The sequence below is a fragment of the Apteryx mantelli genome, chromosome 2, assembly GCF_036417845.1.
Source record: "Apteryx mantelli isolate bAptMan1 chromosome 2, bAptMan1.hap1, whole genome shotgun sequence".
NCBI lineage: Eukaryota > Metazoa > Chordata > Aves > Apterygiformes > Apterygidae > Apteryx > Apteryx mantelli.
The window spans coordinates 30,705,160-30,732,331 of NC_089979.1; the positions used below are offsets into that span (position 1 = coordinate 30,705,160).

The 27,172-nt window shown below is 38.5% G+C and overlaps 1 protein-coding gene across 1 annotated transcript in view; it reads right to left on the reverse strand.

The window, feature by feature from the left end:
* The window catches only part of CCDC178 (coiled-coil domain containing 178), a 207,627-nt gene extending 191,479 nt beyond the window's left edge, over positions 1–16,148 (reverse strand). Inside the window, exons 1-2 of the mRNA XM_067292317.1 lie at positions 16,097–16,148; positions 1,334–1,414 (exon numbers count right to left, since the gene is read on the reverse strand). Of these exons, the coding sequence (XP_067148418.1) occupies positions 1,334–1,391 (58 nt within the window). The 5' untranslated portion in view covers positions 1,392–1,414; positions 16,097–16,148. The remainder of the gene's footprint in view (positions 1–1,333; positions 1,415–16,096) is intronic.
* Between the last annotated feature and the right edge of the window lie 11,024 nt (positions 16,149–27,172).

Below are 27,172 nucleotides of genomic sequence, written 5' to 3' on the forward strand. Positions count from 1 at the left end.
GCCACACAAATAAACGATACTGTGTCACGCTATCAAATACTAACTGTTTAACTGTAACACCGAATGAGAATCTGACTGCAGAAATCACTAATAAAAGGCATCAGGAATCAGAACAAGACACTGAACCCTAGCAGTAGGGCTAAGAAGAAAGAGAGAGTAGCTTTCCAACAAATATGAAACATTAAACCAATTATGTGCACAGGGACACAGAATTTTAATGTGCCCTAGAGATTAACCAAAAATAATAATAATAGGAATAGGAATTAAAAGGTAAAATAAAAGTATTACAGGACAACTTTCATATACCCACAGTTTGTGGGTTGTTGTTTTTTTAAAAGAACATCTGCTTATTGTCTTGATCCAAAACTATACATCTGCAGGTTACATTAGGCCCTTTTGACTTTTATGATAATTCTGTGTCCTAATTTATGGTAAACAGCCTTACTGGAATGGAAACGATGGTTTGCAAAATTTTTTTTTGAAAGAGAGCCCACTAAAATGGATATCAAAAACTGCATCTCATAGGAAGTTGCTTTGACTATTCCTGGAGCCAGCAGCCTACGTAGGATACCAGCAGCCTACGTAGGATACCAGCAGCCTATGCAGCATCCCTACACTACACAGTCCTAACGAGGCATATATAGAATTTTTGCCCTTCCTGTCCTCTAAAGCACAAAGCAGAAGTTCAGATTTCTAGACCAACATTACTTCAACTTCACTGAAAACACTTAGCTACTTCTACTGTTATTATTTTTACATTTTACTAAATTAACATTAATGTTGCTATAAAAATTAGGTTTCTGTATTTTCTTTACAGCACTGATATAACTAAGAAGCAGTACAACACCTCAATTCAAAAAAAAAAATCTGAAATCCTTGAAGGGCATTAATAAAAAAGATTACTTTCTTACTGTTTTGGTTTTCCTCAGTAAACGCAAACATCTTTACAAGCAAGTCTTCTAATCCATTTAACAATGCAAGTTAGAAATATAGCTAAGTGAGAAGATGGAATCATTCACCATTTTTTCACAATCTAAAAATTACATTTAAATGGCAAGTGAAATATAGCCAATTTTGTTTTTACCAGATAGAAACTGAACTATGATGAGAGGCATAGAGTGACAGTAGGAAGTCAGTGACTGATGCTCAAAGTGTCCAATGGTATAATTGCTACAAAGGATCTCCAGCAGCATGCCAGAAACAAGAATCAAGAAAGAGGACTAGTATTAGATACTGTTACAAATATAAAATATAAAACAATAACTTATATCTTATATTTAAGCCTTCATTAAACTATTTGAAAGTAATGTAAGAGAACACATATCAGACGTACCTTGGGATGGCTCATTAGTGTCCTTAGAAGAACAGGAAAATGACTGTGTTTCAAACATTATTGTCAATAGTACTTTCCAGCCTAATAATAAAAATATATACATATATATTTATTTTAAAAACTCTTATTTTCATCAGCAGAACACTTATTCCATTAGTGATATATCTACATTTTTCTTTAAAGGTTGCCAAAAGTCTGTTTTCACATTTTCTATTAAGACATGGCAGCTATTAAACAGTTGTGGCATTACAAATGACAGAGTAAAATTTATTTTTATTTAAGTAATGAACTTACAAATAAAAAAGCAAATAAAAAAACAGGACCGACAAATTTCGACATATGTGGCCTGACTTTTAAAATTATACAGGCTATTTTGGATCCTACCATGACAACAGTAACTAACACTAACTGCAAAGATGTGAAAAACAAAATTCATATCATAGGTTATCCATTGTAATTAAGAAATAGTCAATGGAAGGGAGATCCATAAATTTGTAGTCTGAAACATTGTCGTCTTGATGGATAAAGACACGTAAAGTGAAGAAAAGGATTACTTAATCTGATATAAACTTATAACTCAGAGTTACTACAATAAACAATAATAAAATTATGTATATAATTTACATAATTCAGAATAATAATACTGGCTGAAAATTTAGATAGTTAATCCCAGGGACATCCAGTTGAAGCAACTTATTAGAGTATTTCAGCACACTTGGAGCTCACGCTAATGATAAATAACTCTACTGCCATATGGAGATCCAGGCAGACCACACACACACGAGTGTGCAACTGGCACATTAGAACTTCACAGTGAATCATGGTTTCTAACTACCATCAACCTACAAAAACTGACTAGTAAAAAGAAAAATTACATAAAATACTGGAAACAAATATTTTATGGATTTTAGCATTCTATATTCTTGCAAGAAAGACTATCAAAAATACAGATATATTTATTTCAAATTCTTTGAAATGGAAAATAGTTGCCCAAGAGCATAAATGGTTCCATGGACAGAGAAAACAAAATAAGAGCAAGACCAAGATATGCTCTTCACACTTTACATGCCTCCATTTGCTCATCTACCAAACTCCAAGTCAAGACTGTTCCAAAAAAGTTAGAAGAATGTAAGTGAACCAAGCTTGCCAAAAGAAATGCCAAATTCATTGCGGATCATCTACATGAACTTTCATGTGGAGCAATGCAGAAAGTATTACTGTTCTGTGTTACTGTAACAAATTAATTGACTTAGCCTGAACAATGCTGACAACAGCTTTCAAATTAAAGCTATGGAACAGATTTTTTTTAATAAAGTTCATAATACATAGAACAGTTTCAAGACACCATGTTTTCACCTATGCATCTCATATTATGAAATGTACAAATGTATGACCCATTCTTGCATGTAGCCATTTCATTTGCCCATTAACACCTATTTTTTTTTTTCTTTCTAAGTCTGGTAGCTTTTTCAATTTCCTAAAAGAACCATTGCCAATGATGAGCCTCAAAGAAAAATGTCAGTATGGCAAGCAAGAATTTTTAAGTATATCTGTGACAGAATGACAGCTTCTTGGACCCTGCAAAGAGATATTCTACTCTCCTACTGGCTCATCATGACAGTCAAACCAGATGGACCATATTAACTCCAACAAGGAATACAAAAGAATCAGAAACTCTTAGAAAGTCAAAGAAAATCTGAAGTACTGACAGAAAGAATAGCTCTAGAGCAAGAAGGAAAGGAGACAAAATAATACACACATATGAAAGGATGAAAGCTTAAGAAACAGCTTCAATCTGTGGTTGCGTACATAACCAGCAATGCAACAGGCAAAAGGTATGAACGGATTATTAACTGTACGTGAGCATATGTTAAGAATAAGATGAGAACAGCACTTGCCTGATATGGAACCACTAGTATTATGCAGAACACAAAAGACTCACTCCACTGTAAAAATGTATACAGTCTCCTACTGAAAAAACATATATTGGAGAAACCCATAGCTGATGGCAAAGGATATCACTTCAATCTGATGCTTTAAAAAAAAAAAAAGAAAAGAAAGAAAAAGGAGGGGGAAAGGAAGGGGGAGAAAAAAGGGGGGGGAAAGGAAGGGGGAGAAAAAAGGGGGGGGAAAGGAAGGGGGAGAAAAAAGGGGGGGGAAAGGAAGGGGGAGAAAAAAGGGGGGGGAAAGGAAGGGGGAGAAAAAAGGGGGGGGAAAGGAAGGGGGAGAAAAAAGGGGGGGGAAAGGAAGGGGGAGAAAAAAGGGGGGGGAAAGGAAGGGGGAGAAAAAAGGGGGGGGAAAGGAAGGGGGAGAAAAAAGGGGGGGGAAAGGAAGGGGGAGAAAAAAGGGGGGGGAAAGGAAGGGGGAGGAAAAAGGGGGGGAAAGGAAGGGGGAGGAAAAAGGGGGGGGAAGGAAGGGGGAGGAAAAAGGGGGGGGAAGGAAGGGGGAGGAAAAAGGGGGGGGAAGGAAGGGGGAGGAAAAAGGGGGGGGAAAGGAAGGGGGAGGAAAAAGGGGGGGGAAGGAAGGGGGAGGAAAAAGGGGGGGGAAAGGAAGGGGGAGGAAAAAGGGGGGGGAAGGAAGGGGGAGGAAAAAGGGGGGGGAAGGAAGGGGGAGGAAAAAGGGGGGGGAAGGAAGGGGGAGGAAAAAGGGGGGGGAAGGAAGGGGGAGGAAAAAGGGGGGGGAAAGGAAGGGGGAGAAAAAAGGGGGGGGAAGGAAGGGGGAGGAAAAAGGGGGGGGAAGGAAGGGGGAGGAAAAAGGGGGGGGAAGGAAGGGGGAGGAAAAAGGGGGGGGAAGGAAGGGGGAGGAAAAAGGGGGGGGAAGGAAGGGGGAGGAAAAAGGGGGGGGAAGGAAGGGGGAGGAAAAAGGGGGGGGAAGGAAGGGGGAGAAAAAAGGGGGGGAAGGAAGGGGGAGGAAAAAGGGGGGGGAAGGAAGGGGGAGGAAAAAGGGGGGGGAAGGAAGGGGGAGGAAAAAGGGGGGGGAAGGAAGGGGGAGGAAAAAGGGGGGGGAAGGAAGGGGGAGGAAAAAGGGGGGGGAAGGAAGGGGGAGGAAAAAGGGGGGGGAAGGAAGGGGGAGGAAAAAGGGGGGGGAAGGAAGGGGGAGGAAAAAGGGGGGGGAAGGAAGGGGGAGGAAAAAGGGGGGGGAAGGAAGGGGGAGGAAAAAGGGGGGGGAAGGAAGGGGGAGGAAAAAGGGGGGGGAAGGAAGGGGGAGGAAAAAGGGGGGGGAAGGAAGGGGGAGGAAAAAGGGGGGGGAAGGAAGGGGGAGGAAAAAGGGGGGGGAAGGAAGGGGGAGGAAAAAGGGGGGGGAAGGAAGGGGGAGGAAAAAGGGGGGGGAAGGAAGGGGGAGGAAAAAGGGGGGGGAAGGAAGGGGGAGGAAAAAGGGGGGGGAAGGAAGGGGGAGGAAAAAGGGGGGGGAAGGAAGGGGGAGGAAAAAGGGGGGGGAAGGAAGGGGGAGGAAAAAGGGGGGGGAAGGAAGGGGGAGGAAAAAGGGGGGGGAAGGAAGGGGGAGGAAAAAGGGGGGGGAAGGAAGGGGGAGGAAAAAGGGGGGGGAAGGAAGGGGGAGGAAAAAGGGGGGGGAAGGAAGGGGGAGGAAAAAGGGGGGGGAAGGAAGGGGGAGGAAAAAGGGGGGGGAAGGAAGGGGGAGGAAAAAGGGGGGGGAAGGAAGGGGGAGGAAAAAGGGGGGGGAAGGAAGGGGGAGGAAAAAGGGGGGGGAAGGAAGGGGGAGGAAAAAGGGGGGGGAAGGAAGGGGGAGGAAAAAGGGGGGGGAAGGAAGGGGGAGGAAAAAGGGGGGGGAAGGAAGGGGGAGGAAAAAGGGGGGGGAAGGAAGGGGGAGGAAAAAGGGGGGGGAAGGAAGGGGGAGGAAAAAGGGGGGGGAAGGAAGGGGGAGGAAAAAGGGGGGGGAAGGAAGGGGGAGGAAAAAGGGGGGGGAAGGAAGGGGGAGGAAAAAGGGGGGGGAAGGAAGGGGGAGGAAAAAGGGGGGGGAAGGAAGGGGGAGGAAAAAGGGGGGGGAAGGAAGGGGGAGGAAAAAGGGGGGGGAAGGAAGGGGGAGGAAAAAGGGGGGGGAAGGAAGGGGGAGGAAAAAGGGGGGGGAAGGAAGGGGGAGGAAAAAGGGGGGGGAAGGAAGGGGGAGGAAAAAGGGGGGGGAAGGAAGGGGGAGGAAAAAGGGGGGGGAAGGAAGGGGGAGAAAAAAGGGGGGGGAAGGAAGGGGGAGAAAAAAGGGGGGGGAAGGAAGGGGGAGAAAAAAGGAGGGGGAAGGAAGGGGGAGAAAAAAGGGGGGGGAAGGAAGGGGGAGAAAAAAGGGGGGGGAAGGAAGGGGGAGAAAGGCAGCTCAGAACTTATCTCATTAAGTGTGTCTTGAAAAATACTGTCCCCAAAATATTTAAATACTAGACTATGTTCACCACTGTAGCTATCAAAATACAAAAGAACTACTTCCTTTGATATTGTCCTGCCCAGAAAAATAAATCAAATCTCCTGAGTTAACACTCCTATCCCTGAGGGATATATATACCTCTTAATAGTCCACAACTGTTTTATGCAATTCAAACTGACTGTCTTGCTGTGACAAAGATAACCACATTACTGGTATTGCTACAACATACCTTTCTAAAGTCACTGTACACTGCTCCATAAAGAAAAGGAAAAATAAAAAAGCATTGTGAATGCTTCACCAGTTATATAAATGTGTAAAAAGCATCCACATCCTATTTTATACTTTATTAAATATCTCTGAAGTTAAGTACAGCATAAAGCTTTTTAATTAATTTCTTGGTACTTTCTACTATAACAGAAATAATGTGCCAGTACAGCTGCTAAAGACAATTTTTTAAACATCAAAATCTTAAATAGAAGGGTCAGAAACTAACAAAGTTTTTGTTAAAAGCAAAATCCTCAGAAAACCATGAAGTAAATTAAAGCAAAAATTTTCAGTGTAAGAGATTAGAATCCAGACATTAGAATTACTATCCACAAAACATAATCTACAATTAATATTTTTCATCATAAATACTATTCCCTAGGCAGGGTCTTGGGATATTTACGATTCATAAATATGCTCCATAAAAAGACTATTTCATAAAAACCTCTCTCTCATCAACTTCCATACTTAACACTTCAGCAAAACTGTAATTCATTATTAAGTAAATTTAGTGCAAATCGAGATAATCCAGCTCACAATCATAACAGATTATGGCCAAGTTACAGAAGAATTTTCCTTAAAATGTTTTCAGTGGTTCCTGCTTCACTGTGACCATGCTACTTGTGTTGTGAATTTTTCCTCCTTACCCAAAATGCAGTCACATAGCTAAAAATTACAAAATAATACATATTTAAAAGGAGTTAACACTCCATGAAGAAACTTCATTTTATTTCCATCTTTCCCTGACTTCTGAATGCTAACTTTCTGCAAACAGAGCATGCTACCACTTGATGTTAGGGTCCTAGGATTTCTGTACATTTTTTCCCTGTCCTCAAGTGATGCAATGAATCCTTTTGAGCACTGAAATAAGGCCCAGATTTACTTCAGAACATGCAGAAAGGTGTTAATGTCCCTAAAATTATTCCCTCAAATTACAATTAGTGCAGATGCGTCAAAATACTACTCGGTGTTATAAAAACACAGTGGTTTATAAAAAATAAAAATAAAAATAGCAGTTTACACCATTAAAAGGTGTTATAGTGATAATGAGGTCTCAAACTTGAAATCAAGAATTCATGTAGAATCATGGTAGCCTGTACAGACAGGTTAAAATAAACAACCAATAAAAAGATTGGAATTTTTTTTTTTTTAAATATTAAGTGCAACAAAAGATAGGAAAAATCCATTAGGTCATTTGTTGTATTTTATTACTTTTACAGGAACAAGATTCCTATATAAGAACTAGTTCTTTATACTGGCCATTTGAAGCTTTAAGAGAGGAATCAAGATCACCCATACCTATGCCTATTCTGTTCTAATGTACTCCCATGAACTTTTAGTAGTGTTCAAAACTAAATATATTATAGCTGAGACTATACTACTATCATAAATACCTGAAATAATTCTGTATATGTATATCACAAGATATTTGCCTTTTTGACAACAGCATGTTCAGCCTGCAATATACTTTAACCCCAGACTGTTTACTGTAGCATTGATACATAAACAGTTATTTTATATACTATATTGATACAGTTGTCCATTCTTACTTAAGTACTGTATAGCACTTTGCATTTTTCCTTTTCCGATTGCATCCGAATTTTCCAGGTCATTTCTCCTATTTTTCAAAATCAATTTGAATTTTTATCAAGTATTCCAAAATTTACATGCCTCATCCCAGCTTGATAGCCTTCAAATTAAATAAACTTTATCACTATTCTTTTGCCACAGACCTTAGCACAAATATCAACTTTAAGCAGAGAAACAGACAATTAATTAGGATGAAAACCAGGGACACTGGAAATCTCTATTACAGAGGGGAATTAAATCCAGGTATTCCATGCAATAGCCATGAATGATATATTCTGTACTCCTCTGTCTATATTCTTGAGTTCCCCTTTTTTGAAACGGCTCAGGCAAGGGGAATAATACTCCTACCAAGTAGTACTGAGAAAATAATTACCTTCGTAGATTAAGAGCTGCTCACATTCTGTGGCGGTGGAATCACACAAAATACTTATAACAATCTTTGACTAAAAGCGCTAACCATTTTACTATTTCAGTTTCCCTCCTCACACATCCCAAGCCAGAAATAAAACAATAGAAGGATTATTCTCTTCCTTACTCCTGGTCAGGAGTAAGGTCAAACAGACCTGACAGTAGTAGGAACAGTCTCCCTGTTCAAGCAAAAAACTAATTCAATTCAACTGTTAGAAATGAGCAGCCAAAATTCTGTTACCAAATGAATGATCCAAATATGTATTAAAGATGATTACTACCAATGTTCATGCTACTAAGCATGTTAGTTATTTGATCTGTCCCCTTACACATAATTAAAATATCATGTACCATAGTATAGTATTTTTGCAGAGATTATTAAATCTTAAACCTACCATTTTCCATTCTCTTGTATACGTCTAAATGAAATACAGTGAATATTGGTTGCCATAGTAACTACAGAACTAAAGAAATTTAGTTTTGGCATAATTGCCCCATTTTTTGTACATGTTTGTACAAATTACATCTCCTATTCTAAGCATTAGAAATGAAGACACATTTGAACTCCATTTAAAAAATAATGAAGAAACAAAAAATTAGATCAAGTATTTATAGACATAATAGAACATATTCTTGTATAATTCACTTATTCACTTTTTTGTTATAACTAATTTGAGTATATTTTCTTCTATTGTATTAAACTATTTGGCTAAATACCGCTTAAGTTGTTTTTACATATTTTACTGATAATTAAGTCATTTTTGTCATTGTCAGTAAACTCAAAATATTATTTTTAAATAATGAGTACATCATTAGTCAAAAAACCAGAAATGGCTAAAGCAACTGCACCAAAAACAGCCCCCCAACAACCTGTGACAAATTTATTCTGTTTCTTTTCATTTGCATGAGTTTCACATTGAATAAGGATACATATATTTGTTTCTTTGGTTTCAAGAAACAGTAAAAAAAAGAAAAAGCACTCTAGGCATTCCGACACTCACTTACAATCTTACAAGAGCATAATTTTCTCAGCAGCATTAAAAAACATGCATTCAGCAGGAACAAATTAACTCAATTCAACCAGCCTGTGAATTAGCTACAAACTCCTCTCCGCTTCCTCATCAGCTCCCAGAATGATCTTAAGCATCTCAAAAAACAAAAAAACAAACAAAAAAACAAGAAAACCCACACCACCAAACAAGCAAAAAAGAACCCCACGAGGCCAAATGAACAGTAGGATGGCTGGACTTCTATGGTTTTATTTCAACACTAGAATTCTTTCTTCCTTTCCCTTCCCTAACTTTATTTGCTCAATAACTTAGCTCTGATTCAGTTGTTTCAGAGGCACCTTGTATCCTTCTAGCCTAGGGACTCAGCTTCTTGATCATCAGTAGTAATTTGCACAATTGATTTTAATAACCCCATACAGAAACATCAGAATTCCAAAAAGAGCTCAGGAAGGCATAATAGATCGAGGTAAACAGACAAATAAATTTTAGGGGAAAAAAACACTGTCAGATCATCTCTACTTGAAAGCTTTAAGTCTTGGAAACTTAAAGCATTTTCTTAAACATGCACATACATTGCACAAAAATCTGTAGTTATACGCCAATATACTGCAACAAAAAGATGCAAAATAAACATCCAAGAAGTTGTTTTGCACACAGTATCATGCTTCTAGCTGGAAGCACCAACAATATCATTTTTATTTTAGCTTATCTCTCCAGACCATCCTGGTATCTACCACGCATATGCTTAAAGCATTAGCAGAGAAAGGTCTTAATAAATTTATGGAACTGATATACTCAAATTTTGACAGATGTAAGAGATCTCTAACAAAATTAAGATAAGATAAGAAAAAATGGATGAGTGAAAGATCATACTATTATTTAGAATGATTATTTAATACCTGATGGGCTAACTTACGTTGCCCAGAACATGGAGAAAAGCCACTACAAACATTTTACAGCAATACACAAAGAAAAAAAAAACAAAACAAAAAACACCCCAGCAGTTCCCACGAGCATTAAAAGCAGTAAAATCTAGTTTCCCCTGGATTTTTGTGCACCATTCCCTCACCCACCCTCACAGAAACTCCAGCTCCCCTCAGTGTCGCAGAGCGTGCCAGCCAACCTCGCTCCTTCAGCATCCCTCTCTGGGCGCAGGCATGTGCTGGGAGGGGTTGGCACAGCACAGCCACTGACCGGCCAACCCAGACACATTTTAACTCCTTTCTTTCCACTGAGGAACTAACCTGGGTCTTTCTTTCCCCTACTTAGCTGCCAATTTTCATGAAACCTGGGGGAACTTGTCATCCTCGAGACTTCTACCCATCTATGGGTCACCCTTCTTGGCTAAAATTGAATAAGTTACAGGAGGACAGCCACTGGCAGACCATACATGGTGATAGGGTATACCCTGTTTCCCTAGCTATACCAAGAAAAACTCAAAGTGGAGGCAACTTAAAGTGGCTGTCTTCATTTATTTTGTAATCCTATCAAAATACATTTTGTAGGGATCTTAAACTTGGCTACTTCATAAGTAACGTGGGTGAAGAAGAGAGATGATGACATCTTGCATATGCCAAGAAATAAAGAACAACATAGAAAAAAAAGACAAAAAGGCAGAGAAGTGAAAGAACAAAGCAATGAGGGTGCTGGCAATGGTAAAGTAAAGCAAATGGGATAGTGCATTTACAGAACTGAATGGAGTTTGCAAGGCAAAGCTGGAAAACATAATTATGCAGTATGCAAAAGCAGTCAGTAAAAAGATGCAAAAGATGACAAAGTAAAGCACAACGGTTAAAAAAAAATCGAAAACAAAAAAGACAGATAAAACCTAGCTGCTAAAACTGGAATGGGACAATACAAGTAAAAACAAGATAGGGTCTTTATCTTTAAAATAAAAAAATGAAAATCAGTATTTAATTAAGCACTTACTAAGTTCTACAATAGAACAGAAGTTGATGAAACTAAAGTAGAAACTTTGCTTTCTATTTAGTAATGACAGAAGCATAGTAGAATGTAAAAACAGATTTCATTCACAAAATAATGCCTCAATGGAGTGAAAACTCCAAGGCAGTTTCAACTAAATCTAAACTATTCCTGACAGATGCTTGTCAAAACTATTTTAAAATCTTCTAGTGACAGTTTCTACAAAATGTCTAGGCAAACTTAAGCCAAACTTAACCATCCTTGACATTAGTTAGATTTGCTAATATAATCTCATAGTTCTATCTGCAGTGGACACAAAGTAATGGATTGCCTTCATCTTGTAAACAATCTCTTAAATATTCTAGAACTACTATCTCCTCCCTTCTCTACACTGAACAGACCAAATCCTTCTACTCCCCACTCCCCAGAGATTATACTTTCTGTTTGATGATTGTCCGCTTTCTTCCTCCAAATTCTCTCCAGTTGGTCCAAGTCTTTCTTGACATATATCCAAAAGAGGACACAGCTTTCCAGCTGACGCCTCACCAGTGCTAAGCAGAATGGAAATATTATACAGTGCTTTTGATCTTATATCCCAGTACAACCCTTGCTTCTATCACAACAGTATGATACTGTTTTTCATGTTTAGCTCTGTAACCTAGAGATCTTTTGCTACCTAACCTAGCATTTCCTCCTCTATGTGTACACCTTATTATTTCTGATTATGCATAGTACTTTGTACTTATCCTCACTGATTTACATCACATTCTCTGATTTTTCAAATTCCAAATGATCCTGTCCTCCAGAGTGCTTGCAGTTCCTCCCAGCAAGGCATGTCTCCAAATTGAATAAGAATCATGCACAGCAGTAAGCCCTTGCTATCTGCACTATTCAAAGAGTACCTCCATTGTTCTGCGGTGTCATGAATAAAACATGACTTGTGCTTAATATATTTTTATGACAAAACTATACTGTTTCAAAAAAAAAAACTGAAAAAAATCAACATTTTAAAATAGCGATCAGTCTCTATTTGATTTCCCATTTTAAGTTGTATATATTTTATTATTTTATGTTTCAGAAGGACGCACAGTTAGATATTAATTTTAGCCAGTATGTATGTTTTATAGTTTAGTAACAAACATTAGAGAAATGAAATGAGTTGAAAATTTGACCATTTAAAATAAAAAAGGGAACAGCACACACTACTAAATAACATGAAATTGCATCTGCAGGGGGTTTTTTTACATTAAAGAGAACACCCCTTGCCAAATTCCAAATCAAGTGTTGAGTAACTATAAACATGTTCATGTTCTGTTGGGGTAAGATGTATTTTGTGGCACTGCTCAGATCATGGCAGCTAATTCATTCTTGATGCTACGTAAAAGCCTTGTTAAAAACGAAAATTAATAGAAAAAAATAGCTTAAATGATACATTCTCAGACTGCCTTTTACAAGGATTCAGTATCAAACGAAAGACTACCACATATAGTTCAATATGGCTACATTAAGAGCACATTCTTGTACTTGTCCCTACACTACACCCTTAGAAGTCACCAGCTGTAAGACAAAGCCCTGAATGACAAAAAAAAAAAGACTAAAAAAAGACAATAATAATTAGGAAATCTTCAGTATCACCAAGCTGATTGGAGCACCTGCATGTTCAAGCTACTGCTTCTTCACTATCTACCCCCAGTGAGGCACACTAAACCATAAAACTTACTAAACAGGAAATGCGACTGTTACCTTTATTCAGTGTTTGTGCTCCATAATTCAGTAATTCAAGTTAAATCATTATTTTTCAAGTGAAATTAAAAAACAGTTAATTGAAGAAAAAATCAAAAAGAAAGTTTTCAATGAGATTTTAGTACATACTTGAGCAAAAAGAATGCAGGAGAGCTTTTTTTTGGACTAGATTTACTCTGTCTCTCTCTAATTGTGTTTCTTCACCACTGAGTCATTCTCAGTCAAATACATAATGTTTCACACAGATAATATACACAGTTCAAAGGTCATGTAAACAGAAATGTTTGCTACACAGATTAATTTTCTATCAATATGCACAGATTGGTATAATCCTTAGTGTCTTCACTCCCCTTAGGGAGGGAACAGCTATACTAGTACATAGTCCTTTGGCTTGTAGTTAGACTAATATTAGGAGAACTACTGTAATGCATTAGCTACTCCATTACAGTTCATGGTACAAGTTTTGTGTATAGACAAGTCTTATGAAGTTAAATATGAAGAGCCTAAGAGATCCATGCTCCAGATTTTCTCAGTATTCAGCACTAAATTGTTTCTTCTTTATACTGTGAAGGCAAAAGTTTCAGAGCACTAGAAATGTTATGCATATCTCAGATTTGGATATTAGGTAATTTAGAATTCAAAAGCAGTTAAAATATTTTCCCTATATATAATCTAAATTCGATGGTTTCACACTACACCTACTATAAAGATCACACCAGCATACAAAATCAAGAGCCCCATAGAAAGCTGGAACATATAAGGTAGGCTTATTGATAATCTGGGGATTTTATCACTCTACAGATTATGGACATTTTTAACCATTTGATTTCTATTCCTACTCCAAACTCTCTCTTAACATCAAGTCCACTGCTGCAATAAGCACCTTGTAAATAGCAGGAAAAATAATTTTACAAATCATTTAGGTCAATTTCACTAGAACTTCAATGGGATCTTAATATATGATATGAAAAATTTTGGTCCACTATTGCAGTATTAACTTTTGATATTAGTGCGGATAATCTTCCAAATGACAATCTCATTCAAAACTGTGGCAGCCACTGAAGACGAATAAAAAATGTTCCATCTCTCATCCAAACTGAAATAAAAGTCTGGCATCAACCTTCAAAAGGAGATACTTTCCCTTGTTCTCTTTTCTATCTTGAGGACCTTTTAGACCTACCTGCCCTGTTCTGCAAGATAACAGTCCTGAAGCAATCGACTGCAGTGCAGAGTTACTGCTTCCATGCTCTCTTTTTATTTAACTCCATCTGACAGCTCTCTATACAAAGCCTTACAAAGCGCTATCTAAAATGCAGCCTATCGTATCTACATTTGGATCTTTTGTGCAGTCAGATACTTTACCAACATAAAAACTCTACGGTCTCACCTAGGTTACATCCACTGAAAAGATGAGAGCATTTACAAAAATGTAGAGCTCCTCAGTAGGGCAGAAGGCTTAAAAGACACATATATCATTTTTTGCTCATTTAAAGCAGTGTCCTGCAAAATAACTACTTGTAATCAATTGATTTCTTCATTTAATAATGACACACTCCTCACTAAAGAGATAGCTAGGCTGCAGCTCTACGAAGAACAATCCAGATTCTAAAAGGATTACAGATAAACACCTCCAAAGCCATAATAAAACTCTAAATTCCTAAGGGCATATTCAAAAAGTATTTCATTGTGTTATCAAACATGTATTCAATTCTCCAAGCAGGGCAATTTGAAGAAACCACATCAGTCCCAGAACCGAAATGATCAGATACTGGGTTTTCATTTTGGATAATGAACAACCTCCATCCTCCAAAATTCATCATAGTATGATCAGTATTGAACACAAAGGGATTGGTGCTGAAACACAACAGTCAAGCCTACAGTGCTTTATAGAAATGTTGACATATTTACCCAATATATTCACTAGGCTCCACTGACTGGAATGTGACTAAAACTTTACAACCCTGTGAGATGTTAGAACCAGTTCACTAAACCTCTCTGTCCTGAATTCCCCCATTCCTCAATAACTATTTTTCCAAAGAAAAGATAATAATAAATACAGGCATTAGAGATAAGCCAGATTGTATTTTAATTGTAGTAACAGCTACCCCTTCTTGCCACAAGGTTTCCAACACATCTTCTTCAAAGTCTACTCCACTTTGGCATGGTGTCATCATGGAACGAAACTAAGAGACTCCATTCTTCAGAGAACAACTTGAGCTGTTGGAAGGTAATCAAATCCTGGAATAACTCCCATCCTAACCCCTCCCACCTTTTCTAGTTTTATGCATTTTGCTATTGAAAAGGAGGGAAACAACTAGGAGAGAGAGAGAATAATTACTATATCCTCTGAGGGGGAAAAACCTGACTATTTTATCTGAGACACCCCTTCAGTGATGACTCATCACATTCTTAAGCCTGTGCAAAGTGTTTCTGTTACACACCTGAAACTTGGAAAGGAAGACTGAAAACTCTATTAGTTATATAATAAGAAAATTTATTTTATTCTTTGATCCAATTAAGAAGAATTCTGCAATAAGACAGCACAGCCTACTTAGACATCTAAGTTGAAAAACTGTATCTCACAAAGATGTTTTAGCTAGTGCAGAGTATTGCAAGAAGAAAAGGGGATTAATGCTGGAAGCCCCAACAAGCTATCCCGACTGAACCTCTTCCCAAGGCAGAGAAGCCTGAACACGTCTGCAAGGGGAGAGGTAGTCTCTGCTCAAATATTTCCCCGGGCTTCAGCCAGACATTTCCACAGGTGCAACCTGCTGAAGGCAGAGTGTTCCTTTCGGCTTATTCTGCCATGACCAGCTAATAAATAAAAAACATAAAGAAGTGTGGATTTGCCAAACGCTGCCCTGTGCAAGCTCATGCCTTCCTAGAGGCACAAACACGAAACCGTTTGCAACCACAAACGAAACTTACGCCGAAACAGCGATTAAGGCGCGGCGCCCGCCACCGCGGCGCAGGGGCCCGCACGTATCCTCCGCGGCGACGGCGCCCTCGGCCAAGGGCAGCGCAGCCTCGGCTGCCCGCCCTCCCCGCGCCGCAGCACGCCCGGCCCGGGCCCCTGCGAGCGGCACCCACCGCCGCAGCTCCCGCCGCCCTCAGCGGCGCCGAGCCCCTCTTGGAGGAGAATGAACTAAAACCTCGGGGCATTTGTCCCGCACCGGGAGCGCCCGGCCGCGAGCGTGGCTGCGCTCCGCCGCCGCGGGGACAAGCCCCCCCCGCCGCCCGTGCGCTCTGACCGCGCCGCCTCGCCGGCGGGTGGCGGCCGGCGCGGAGCCCCCGCCCGAGGGGGAGGTCAGCCACAGCCGGCCTTCCTCCCGCCGCCGCAGCCCTCCGTGCGGAGGCCACGGCGGAAGACCGCGCCGGGCCGGCCGGGGATCTGCTGCTCCCCGCCCCGCGGCAGCGCGGCTCGCTGGCGGCCCCAACCCCGCCTCCCGGTACTCACGGCTCCGGCTGGGCGCCCGCCGCCGCCAGGCGGGAGGAGGGCAACCAGCCGCCGCCGCTGCGCCGCGCCGCACCACGCCACGCGCAGCGTTCTTTAGCCCCCGTTTCCCCGGCAACGGCGGCAGCGCGCGGCGTAACGGCCGGCGGGAGGGGGGAGGGCCGGCGGGCCGGGGAGTGTCTGCAACGGCCGACGCTGCCCCCACGGGCGGGGCGGGTCGCTCCCGATCGAGGACCCATGGGGGTGGCTGGCGGCGGGTGAGGGGCCGTGGGAGGGCGGCCGAGCTGCCGCGGGGGGACGGGGTGTGAGGGGTCGCTCAGCCTCGGCGCAGCTTGATCCGTGCGAAGGGCCGGGCGCGTCTCCGATTGCACCATTAGTGCTGTGAAATCATCTGGCTTTTACGTGTTTTCAGTTAAAACTTGCTGTTGAGGGTGATCGTGCTATGAAAATTTATAATGGTTGGCAGTGCCCCACAATCCAAACACTTGAGAACTACTGTTGTGGAGAATAAAGCCAATTCTTTCCTTTTTACTTCTTTCCTATATAAATTCTTATCTACTAACCAACCTGGTCCAGACCAGCCCCAATGGTTGTTGTCAATCCTGATTATTAAAATTCACTCCTGGAAATTCTTGCGCAAGGGTACAGTGATAAGAAAAGCCATTGCATTCAAATTTAAGTAGAGAGTAGGACTCATAAAAGATTCAAGACAGACTTAATTAAAGTAAATCTAGGTTTCCCTCCCGAGACAATTCCAGTAAGCCTTCTTCTATACATCTCACCTATTTTAAAGTAGGAAATTAAAATTAAGTTATGGGAACAGGAACAGGGTGTCTCAGAACTGATAGAGGCTTATATTTACTCCTAAATGACTGTTTGTTTTCTCTTTTGACACCTTGTACCATATCAGAAAAATTTAGCAGACAACTCAATAATCAGTTTCTCCTGCATTCTTTGTCTTCCTCGTCATTTCTTTGCCTTGTCATTATGTGTATGATAATTTTACTGTGTTCAGCCTGTATGTTTTCAATGAGGAAAAAAAAAAAGAGGGGTGGTGTTTACCTTACCTCACCTTACTTCACCAATATAATCTCAGTGAAGACAAGATGTAGATAATTTTTTTCTTAGTAAAGCTAGACCAGGTAAAACCATGCAGTGAAGGCAATGCATTGGCACTCTGTATGAAATTCAAAACTATCCTTATCTGTCGAATGACATTACATTGAGGTAGATATCTCAAAAGATACTCTTTAACAGAGAACAAAAAAAAAATCCTTTGGTATTCAAGAAAGCCCAACGGCAACAGTTGGCAACAGAAGAAATACCATGTTCTTAGATATTCTATAGGCTTTGAAATCACAGTTTTAACCTTGACATAATTATCTCTACCAAGACTGAAGAAAATTTCATAAAGGAGAGATGCAGCTTTTTTACCTTTCCAGGACTTCAGATCTCCAAGCTGTTGCACATCTTTCTGATAAGTTGATTTTTCACTACTTATTTGGCAAAACACGATTTCTGGCCATTTCCAGGCTTTTCCAATGAAAAAGGAAACCACTCTTGAAGCAATAAAGGGATCTCTTTTACACCATAAATGTATGACAAGTTGCACTGTTATTGGGCTTGATCTTGTTATGGAGTAGTTACTGATCTTGGTGAATATTATGAGACAATGAGGAAGGCATTGTCTGATCTTTTGATTGCTATCATAAAGAGTTCTGTGGTCATCCTCAGTCATAGGATTTCTTGAACAAATTAAGAAAAATTAATTAAGATAGCTTTCAGCTATCTGATACATTTGAAAAATTTAAATGGTGTTAATAAAAACTAGATTTACCCAAAAGTTGAGTGTCCTTTGTAGTTAGCTCTGTAATTTATTCATAAATGGGAATGAAGCTTCAAGAGCATATTAATATATTCATTAATCTCATAGAAAATATTGTCTGGTACCCTTTTTTTCTTTCATGACTATTATTCTTACAGTTAAATGCTTTCAAAGTTAAGATCAAATGCTGTACCTATTACATCAGTGATGTTCAAAAGAAGCAGGACTAAGTACATAATGTTTTATTCATGTATATATACATAGAGAAATATTTTTATTTTTTTAAATTATGGCATTATAGGCATATATGACAACGGCAAGAAACCATGGAGATCATCAACTGCTAGTCAGTGTGATAACCAATAAGTACCTCTGATGAACATCTCTTTACACCTCTCATAACTTTTCACCCTCATTAGAGACTGATGAGGATCTTAGGAGAATAAGAAAAATCCTGAAGATGTTTTACTATATGTCACTGTTTTAAGAAATGTTCGTGTATTTATCTTATAATCCACAGAATGTAAAATGAGACAATAGAGTATATTGCAAAAAGACACTATACTCTAAAATATGGATTATTTTACTCTTCTGTAGGCTTGTTCCACTGTCCAAAACTGCTATGTCTTTGTTTTCTTTATTATTGGCAGTAAAACATATGCTAGGTCAATCTATAAAGCAAGGGAAGATGGTCTGCAGGATGTGTGTTGCAGAAATATAGAAGATATGGAACTAATTCTGCCATTTATTCCAGCCTATATACACTGCACCAGGGGGTACAGAAGCTGTAAGCAGCCAAGCTGTTAGCACTGAATGCTGAGTTGCAATACTGAAATTCAGGGTCCACTTATGTAATTTTCCCTTCTGCAATGTGAGTAAACTTGTACCCATATGACAGGAAATTACAAAAACAAACATAACATATCTTTGCTAATGAAGAAGATGAGAGAACAAATATTGGAGAGATGCTAGGCCATGTCACAAATGGCATCAGACTAGGATTCACAAGGGTGTTTCTACAGTCTAACTGATAACTAGTAACTTAATGCTTTCATTTGGAATGAATTGCCTAAAATCTTCCACAAGTCAGAACATCAGAACTTTAATGGTTGTTTTTCTCACTTACTGTGACCAACCAATAAACCCCTATAATGGAAGAAGACTCAGAGGAGATGGGCAGGGGGGATGTGCCCCATGAAGCTCAGGAATAACGTAGGATTACACACTAAGATGTGACTGACCACAGCTGTTGCACAGAAAGCTGACTTTATCTCAATACAAAGGGGACACTGGCTGAATGGCAGAGCTCAGAAGGTTGTGATCAGTGGTGCAAAGTCTAGTTGGAGGCCTGTAGTGGTGTCCCCCAGGGGTCAATACTGGGTCCAGTATTGTTCAACTTATTCATCAATGATCATGAAGAGACTGAGTGCACCCTCAGCAAGTTTGCTGATGATACAAAACTGGGAGGAGCGGCCAATACACCAGAGGGCTGTGCTGCCATTCAGAGGGGCCTCGACAGGCTGGAGAAATGGGCAGAGAGGAACCTCATGAAGTTCGATAAAGGGAAAGGCAGGGTCCTGTCCCTGGGGAGGAATAACCCCAGGCACCAGTAGGGGCTGGGGGCTGACCTGCTGGAGAGCAGCTCTGCGGAGAGCGACCTGAGGATTGTGATGGACAGCAAGATGACCATGAGCCAGCAATGTGCCCTGTGGCCAAGAAGGCCAATGGTATCCTGGGCTGCATCAGGAAGAGTGTTGCCAGCAGGCTGAGGGAGGTGATCCTCGCCCTCTACTCAGCCCTGGTGAGGCCACATCTGGAGTACTGTGTCCAGTTCTGGGCTCCCCAGTACAAGAGAGACATGGAGCTACTGGAGCAAGTCCAGGGGAGGGCTACAAAGACGATTAAGGAACTGGAGCATCTCTCTTATGAGGAAAGGCTGAGAGAGCTGGGCCTGTTTAGCCTGGAGAAGAGAAGGCTGAGAGGGGATCTCCTCAGTGCATATATGAAGGGAAGGTGTAAAGAGGATGGAGCCAGACTCTTCTCAGTGGTGCCCAGTGACAGGACGAGAGGCAACGGTCACAAACTGAAACACAGGAAGCTCTGTCTGAACATGAGGAAAAACTTTTTTCCTGTGAGAGTAACAGAGCACTAGAACAGGTTGCCCAGAGAGGTTGTGGAATCTCCTTCCTTGGAGATATTCAAAAGCCGTCTGGGCGACTGGGGACACCCAGCATTGTGACAGTGAGCATATTATAGAGATCAGTAATGGGAATCAAACTGGTATTGTGATTGAACTGTATCTTGCAAGTGCTATATTTTCCTAAGTGTAACTTATACTTGTATAGTGATTTCAGTATACTGCTGTATCACTCTGCTCAACCAAAAATCCCATGTAACATCAAATGTCTTCAAAGAAGTAAATTTTGATATTAAACATTACATCCCACCCTACCCCCAGCCCTGTGTGTGGAATATCTAAAAAAAAAACTTGTTAGAGTGTTTTGGGCTCTGACACTTGCACTGAATAACTTAGACCTCACCAAAGCCTCAGGAAGCCTCCTTTCTCCTCTTCTTCCTCTCTGTGTCGCAGCTCAAGAAACAGAATGGAATGGCCCAGTGTGCTTTGTATAAATGGTTGAAACAGTCTTGAACCAAAATGTTGGTAACATAAAACACCTTTATTCCCTCTTTTTTTCTTTTTCTTTTATACTTCATCACTAATAAAAGAAATTCTGTTAGCTGTCCAAGTTGTGTCTTTAATTACACATGTGCACTGACTATAACGATGCAACTTTTGGCAATGTGCAAGGAGCATGACAGTCCAGCTCACCTTGCAGTGCTAACAGGAGTAGAAAGCTGAATGTCCCTCCCATTTACATTGCATGCACTACAAATGTTTTAGCAGACACAGGGAGAAAATCTACTCGTTTAGCAGTGTGGCATTTTTATCATATACATTTTTCAGAACTAAACCAGACCTTAAGATTGACTTTTTAGTAGACTTTACATTTTCAGCCTTTATGAAAAATTTTAATAATACAGTATTGTCTTATGCGGGAAAACAGAAACTACATCCCAGATTCACTTCACAATTTCTACTTTCAACAAATCAAGCAGTGCAAAATTAATTATATTTAGCACAATGCAACACTCATTCTGCAACTTTGAGAAACTCCTGGGGTTATGGAGGAATGCTTAAGCTGTTCTTGTATCACACTTACAGCCCACTAAGTAATAAGTAGGATGGGGGAAAACAGGTGTATTGCAGGATCTAGCACTGCTGCCCCATCCCCAGTTGTGGCAATTATGTTTTAAGGCAAAGTATGAATAAAACCCTAAAGCAGCTGTATTGTTGGGAGGAGCACTTAACAGCAAAAGTGTTTATAGAAGTTCATGGAAGGACACAAAAGAAAGATTTCTGGTGGGAATTTGTGATGGAATCTTATAAACTATTCTATGAAATGTATTTGCAATTTTATAATGTATTCTATAATGATTTGGATTACATTAACAACTCAAAAAGACTAGTTAAATGCAATCAAATATAGCCAGTTTAAATAAATACTCAATAGCAATGAAGACCTTAGTATGAAAACTGGGAGGGGAGGGGAGATTACCATCAAATAATAGATTTGTTTTTTATTATGATCTGAACAATGCTCAAGTATTTGAGTCAGATTTGGTGAGGCATAGTCTCTTGAAGGCATCCTCATGGGATTGAAAATGTGAGTTTGAGTTCCTCAAGGTAGAAGAAAACACTACATGTGGGTTTCTTGTGTCTGGGTTGGCTGCTTCATTGCTGGGTTACTGAACAGAAGCAGTTTTGTGGATGCGGATGTCTGTATCCTTTGCTTTTCTTTCAAGTGCCTGAAAATAAAAATGTCATTACAGAACAAATGGTATGTCTAATTTAGCATAAAACTTTTTTTTGTGTGTGAAAAACACAAGTTTGGTTCTTTATGACTCATTCCCACTACACATATTTCTCACTTTGGCTGTGAAGGCAAATATTCAATTATTCATGCAAATTTCTTTAGGACAGACTGCAGTTATGACAATGCTAGTATTCCTTTATTCCAGAAAGCCAAATATTGTTTTTAGAGATGGTGCCCTGGCTGCATAAACCAATACCCCTGCATAAGAAAGGTATCACAACCTCTGACAAAGTGTAACATTTAATGTGCTGAAATTGAGGTACTGTGACCAACAGAAATTTGTTTAAAAAGGTAGCTTGTCCAAGTAATTAAATGCCATCTCTGTTGCATTACGTAACTATAACAGTGATTCTGCATTGTACTCATATACCTCTTTCTATCTAACCAATTTTTGATGATTCCTGTAAGTCTAAAAGCAATTATCAGTAAAGGAATAGAATTACTCACTTCAGCCTAGTTGGTTAGTACTGAACAACTGATAAAAAGCATATCTGGAGTCAAAATACATGGCATAGTGAGACAGACATTGTCTTCCCACAAGCAGATACAAATTGTAGTGACAAAGTTGTTAATAACTCAGAAGCTGCTGCCTTGATTTTAAAAAGAAAAGTTACTCACTTAGATCAGAGTAGAAAAAGAAGAAGCGGCATGTGAAGATAATGCATACAAACACATGCTACAGGTGTAATCTACAGAAAGTAATTTAAAATAGACAGTAGCAACCAAGGCATTAATAATAGATATGGAAATGCATCACTGTGTGGCAGGGAAATAATACTGTTTATAAAACTATGGTTGACTTTATATTCATTTAAAGGTAAGTTATGGATTGGAAAATTCTATACCTAAGACTTAGAAATGACATAAAAATCAATTTTAGGAAAATAAACAAAGACAAAACATTGATTTAAACCAGCTGAGTACTTGGATCTATGTTTCTTCCCAAGAAATACATCTTTGTAGAGGAAATATTAAAATAGGGGTCTGTATTTTTACATAATCCAGAAATAAGTACATTAATATATGACTGTCAGCGCTCCTAACTAGAAGTTGCCCATTAGCAAAATCACTACAAGCTGCTGTTCCATTGATTTAGTGTCATTTACTTGCATTTTTAAAAGAATTCTTACTTCGCAACAGTGTAATGTCATGAATCAGTATCCAGAATGGCATCCTGAAGACAAAGAAAAACATTTCACTGGCCTTAGTTCATACTAGTGTATGAATTAATATATATACACCCCCACATTCACATATACCCACCTGCAGAAAAAAAATACATATCCTTTAAATAAGTTTTTCACATAAGAGACTTTATGAAAATTAATACAGAAAAGCATACATATTCTTTCCTATTTGCTTCACAACTGAAAAAGAACACTTGGTTGTGCATTTTTGCATGTTCAACCTACTTACAATATACAGGGCATTGCCAACCACTTATTTATGAAAGAGTCTCCCTGCTTGGCCATTAAATGCTGGTGCTACCTAACTCAGCTGACTGAAGTTTTTCAAATGAGAGTTATTTGTGTGAAGAGTTTTGTTCACAGTTTTGGGAGGGGGGGAGGGGGGTTGTTCACAGGATTTTTTTTCCTCAAAAGAAAATATTCTTAATAGTTAACATAAGTCTACAAACATTTCTGTCCTTGGAAATATCCAAAACTCAACTGTATATGACTGTGAGTAACCTGGTATAACTTTGAAGTTGGCCCTGCTTTGAGCAGGGGGTTGGATGAGGTTTCCTCCAGAGATCCTCTCCGACTGAAATTATTCTATGATTGTATGATTCCTTAGTACGATTCATTCAATCTTTTATTCACTGATTTTTACACACTAGGACAATAAACAAACAAATACAAATAAAACAATAAACAAGAATCCTTCTTTTTTTTTTTTTGGAGGTGTTTTCTTTTATCTGTTCCATTGGCAGTTTCTTTAAAAATGCTTAAAATGCTGTTTTGTCCTTTTGTTTTTCAAAAGGAAAATACTGTCTTAAAAATTTCATGAAAAATCTGAAAATTACAAAAATAATGCTACCTTAAATTCTATGATATGAAAACAATTTTAAATGTTTAGACAAAAGTCATATCTTGGACCACTTTGATATTTGCCATTTAATTTGCTGTCTCCCAAAGCAGCAACATTTTTCCCTGAGACCACTTCCTTGCATAAGCACTCCTATCAGATGGTATTGAATCAGGACAGGCTCCAGAATATATCTTAGATGGCTACTACATTTATCCAGAAGATAATAATAATATCAGCATAAAGCAGTAAAGTAAACTTGAGGCCCAGTTTCTTTTTATTTAAATATATACAATTTATAGTCAACATAACAATGAGAAAAACGTCTGATGTAAATACCTTCCGAAGTGTACTCCTGGCAATAAAAACTATGTAATATTTTGGAATCTGTCTAAAAGTTGAAATCTTGCCAAGAATTCTTTCATCTTACATCCCATATATGACAAGCAATAATATTTTTTATTATTTACTATATAACTGGAATTCAAGTTCAGGAAAATACTTAAAGATAGACAGAAAGAAAAGTGCCTTCATAAAATTCTTCGGTTATTTCAAAACTGTAATTGTTATATTCAAACATTCATCTCCCCTATTTGAACTGTCATTCAAAACTTCTGTCATAGAAGGTCTAAGGTCTTACAATTGCATTATTTTGATTGGCTTTCAGACAGAAAGCAGATTAAAGATCCTAAACTTGATTGCCTTGTGAGAAAGCAGTTGTGTTTTCTAACCATCAGCATCTTTCCCAATGATGCAAAGACTTAAATCATATGAGTAGCAACAGTGACACAGGTACTCACAGCAGTGATGCTCTTATGCCCTTAATTATACTTTATAGATCAAACTCGTATTAAAATAGCCCTCATAGGAAAAGCATGGAGAAATCTAATAATTTTTTTTTTGAATATCAGAATCTCTATTATGAATCTAATGAAATTTTAATCTAGTTAACATTTTATATGTCTAAAATGCATGTAGTTTGATAAAGTTTGTTTTAATTGGAAAAAGCAGCATATTTATTTCACATCATTATTGCCATGGATATTATTGGACGAGAAAATTATATTTTTCTATTGGCAGTATATTTTCGTAGAACAGTATCTGGTGAGAGTGCAAAACTAAATAATATATATTTACCAGGTTTCATGAAAGCATTCAAATGGTTTTCATTACATTATGGAGAAATAGTGGCAGAGTTTTCTTTGATTTATTTTGTCTGTTATGCTCACAAATGATTTTACCCACTATCTAATTTGCCTAGGAGAAGTATGTGTAATGAAAGAGCAAAAGAGAAAGGAAAAAATGGATTCCCTAATCATGTTGGTATGTGCCAACATGTAAACTACTATGTTTCTATCATTGCTTTTAGTACTTGCTAAACTTGTTAAATACATTCAAAAGTAAGAACAGATGTTTATTTTGAAGGTGAAAATGAAGCCATGTGGACTTGACAAGAAATAACATATTACATTTTAAAGAGATGTTTTGTTTCTTTACAGTAATTAAAATGCCCTTACTAGTTTGCACTTACATTTGGATATACCACTATTGTATTTTTCAGTATCCACATATTTCAGACAGATTTCCTTTTCCGTCTAAAAAGGTTCTGTCACAAGATCCTGCTAGGACCTTTGAGTTAAGAAAACACTGCAGCAAAAGCAGGTTAAATAAAAGCGGTTATAAATTGAATAAAATAGAACTAACTGGTACAATATTTGGAGTTTTCAAAAAGTGCTAGCATTACTTGGACTTTGACAGTGGAAATATTTTCCAGAAGCTCTTCAGTGGTCTACCTAGAATTTTAACTAAATTAAGATTCAGCATTTTATCATTTGGATTTTTACATACTGTTGTTGAAGCATAAGCAAGAAGCCGGAGGGATCCTAAAGAATCAACCTGCAGGAGGCACAGCAGAGTCTTGAGAAGAGGTTCTTGATTGATGAAGGAGTTAGTTACCTAAAATAAAATCTAAAAATACATGCAGCTAGAGTCTGAAATTTTTATTTTAAATAAAATGTAAATATCTGGGGGGGAAATGTAGTTCTGGATCAGAATATACAAATGCAGTGTTGATATTTCCAGTGAAATGAGTATTTAAAAATATATATTCTATCCAACTGAAACATGTTCCTTTAATAAAGTCAGTTATTTCTTATCGATGATGTAGACCTCTTTTGCTTCAACAACACAATGATATGATATTTTCAGAAAACAAAAATATTCCATTTCAAGTTTATCTTTTCATTTCTATGAACTGCTCTTCTATAATGACTTCATAACATACAAAAACTAAATTGAAACAGAATAATGTTTGTTGGTTATGGGAGTATTCAGTGAAGAAATATATTACATACCACATCTTCATCTGTGGGGCTGACAATCTATTAGCAACATTTGTTCTGCAGTCTGTTTCTAAAAAAGGCAAGTGTTCCCATAATAAAACAGTCCCTGGTAATTTTTAGAGCTGTTATATATATGGAAATAATCTCAAACATTTACTGGTACAGGAACTTATATATCTTTCTAATATCAAGATTTATATATTTGATGCATGGAGTGCAGACGTGTTTCTGTACTCGGTATTTCTCTATATATTTCTGTTACATTTAAGTATTGAACATGCTCCCAGATGAGAGAGCTTCTTTTATGACTTTCTACAGGGAAAGTTCTGAGCAGAGATAAGAAATATATATAATTCTTACCAGGTAAAAAATATGTTAAATAATTACACTAAAATTATTCAAAATTCCCTGTTCTGCCACTCTGGATTTAATAGCCGTTCTGCTTACCAAATGGTATCTGATTATGACCATAGTCTACCTCTGATTTTTTTATACCTTTCCTCTGGACTGAGACACTTATATTATTTTGATCAAAATCAAAATAATTTTTCTTTATTTCTCTTAATTCTGGGAGTAACTATGACAGATACATTTTAGCAATACTCAAGATTTTAAAATTCTCTAATATTATTGAAATATTTTTGTTAATCACAGAAAGTGATACAGTGTTCATTTGTGATGAAAGAAAAATATGTACTACACAAAAATAATTAAAGGTGTCATTCCTTTTCTGTAGCTGATCTGCATATTTCAGTGGTACCATTATTAAGTAGCAATTTCATAATTAATACTTCATTTTAATGAGGAATTAGTTTAAATAAATTACCAATGGTCTCCTAAAGCAAAATTGTCAATTTAAACAAAAGAGAATCTGTCAATTAACTTTACTGCTTTCAATAAACCCCAAAGTGATATTTTAATTATATTTTCAGCTACTTAGTTCAGAGAACAT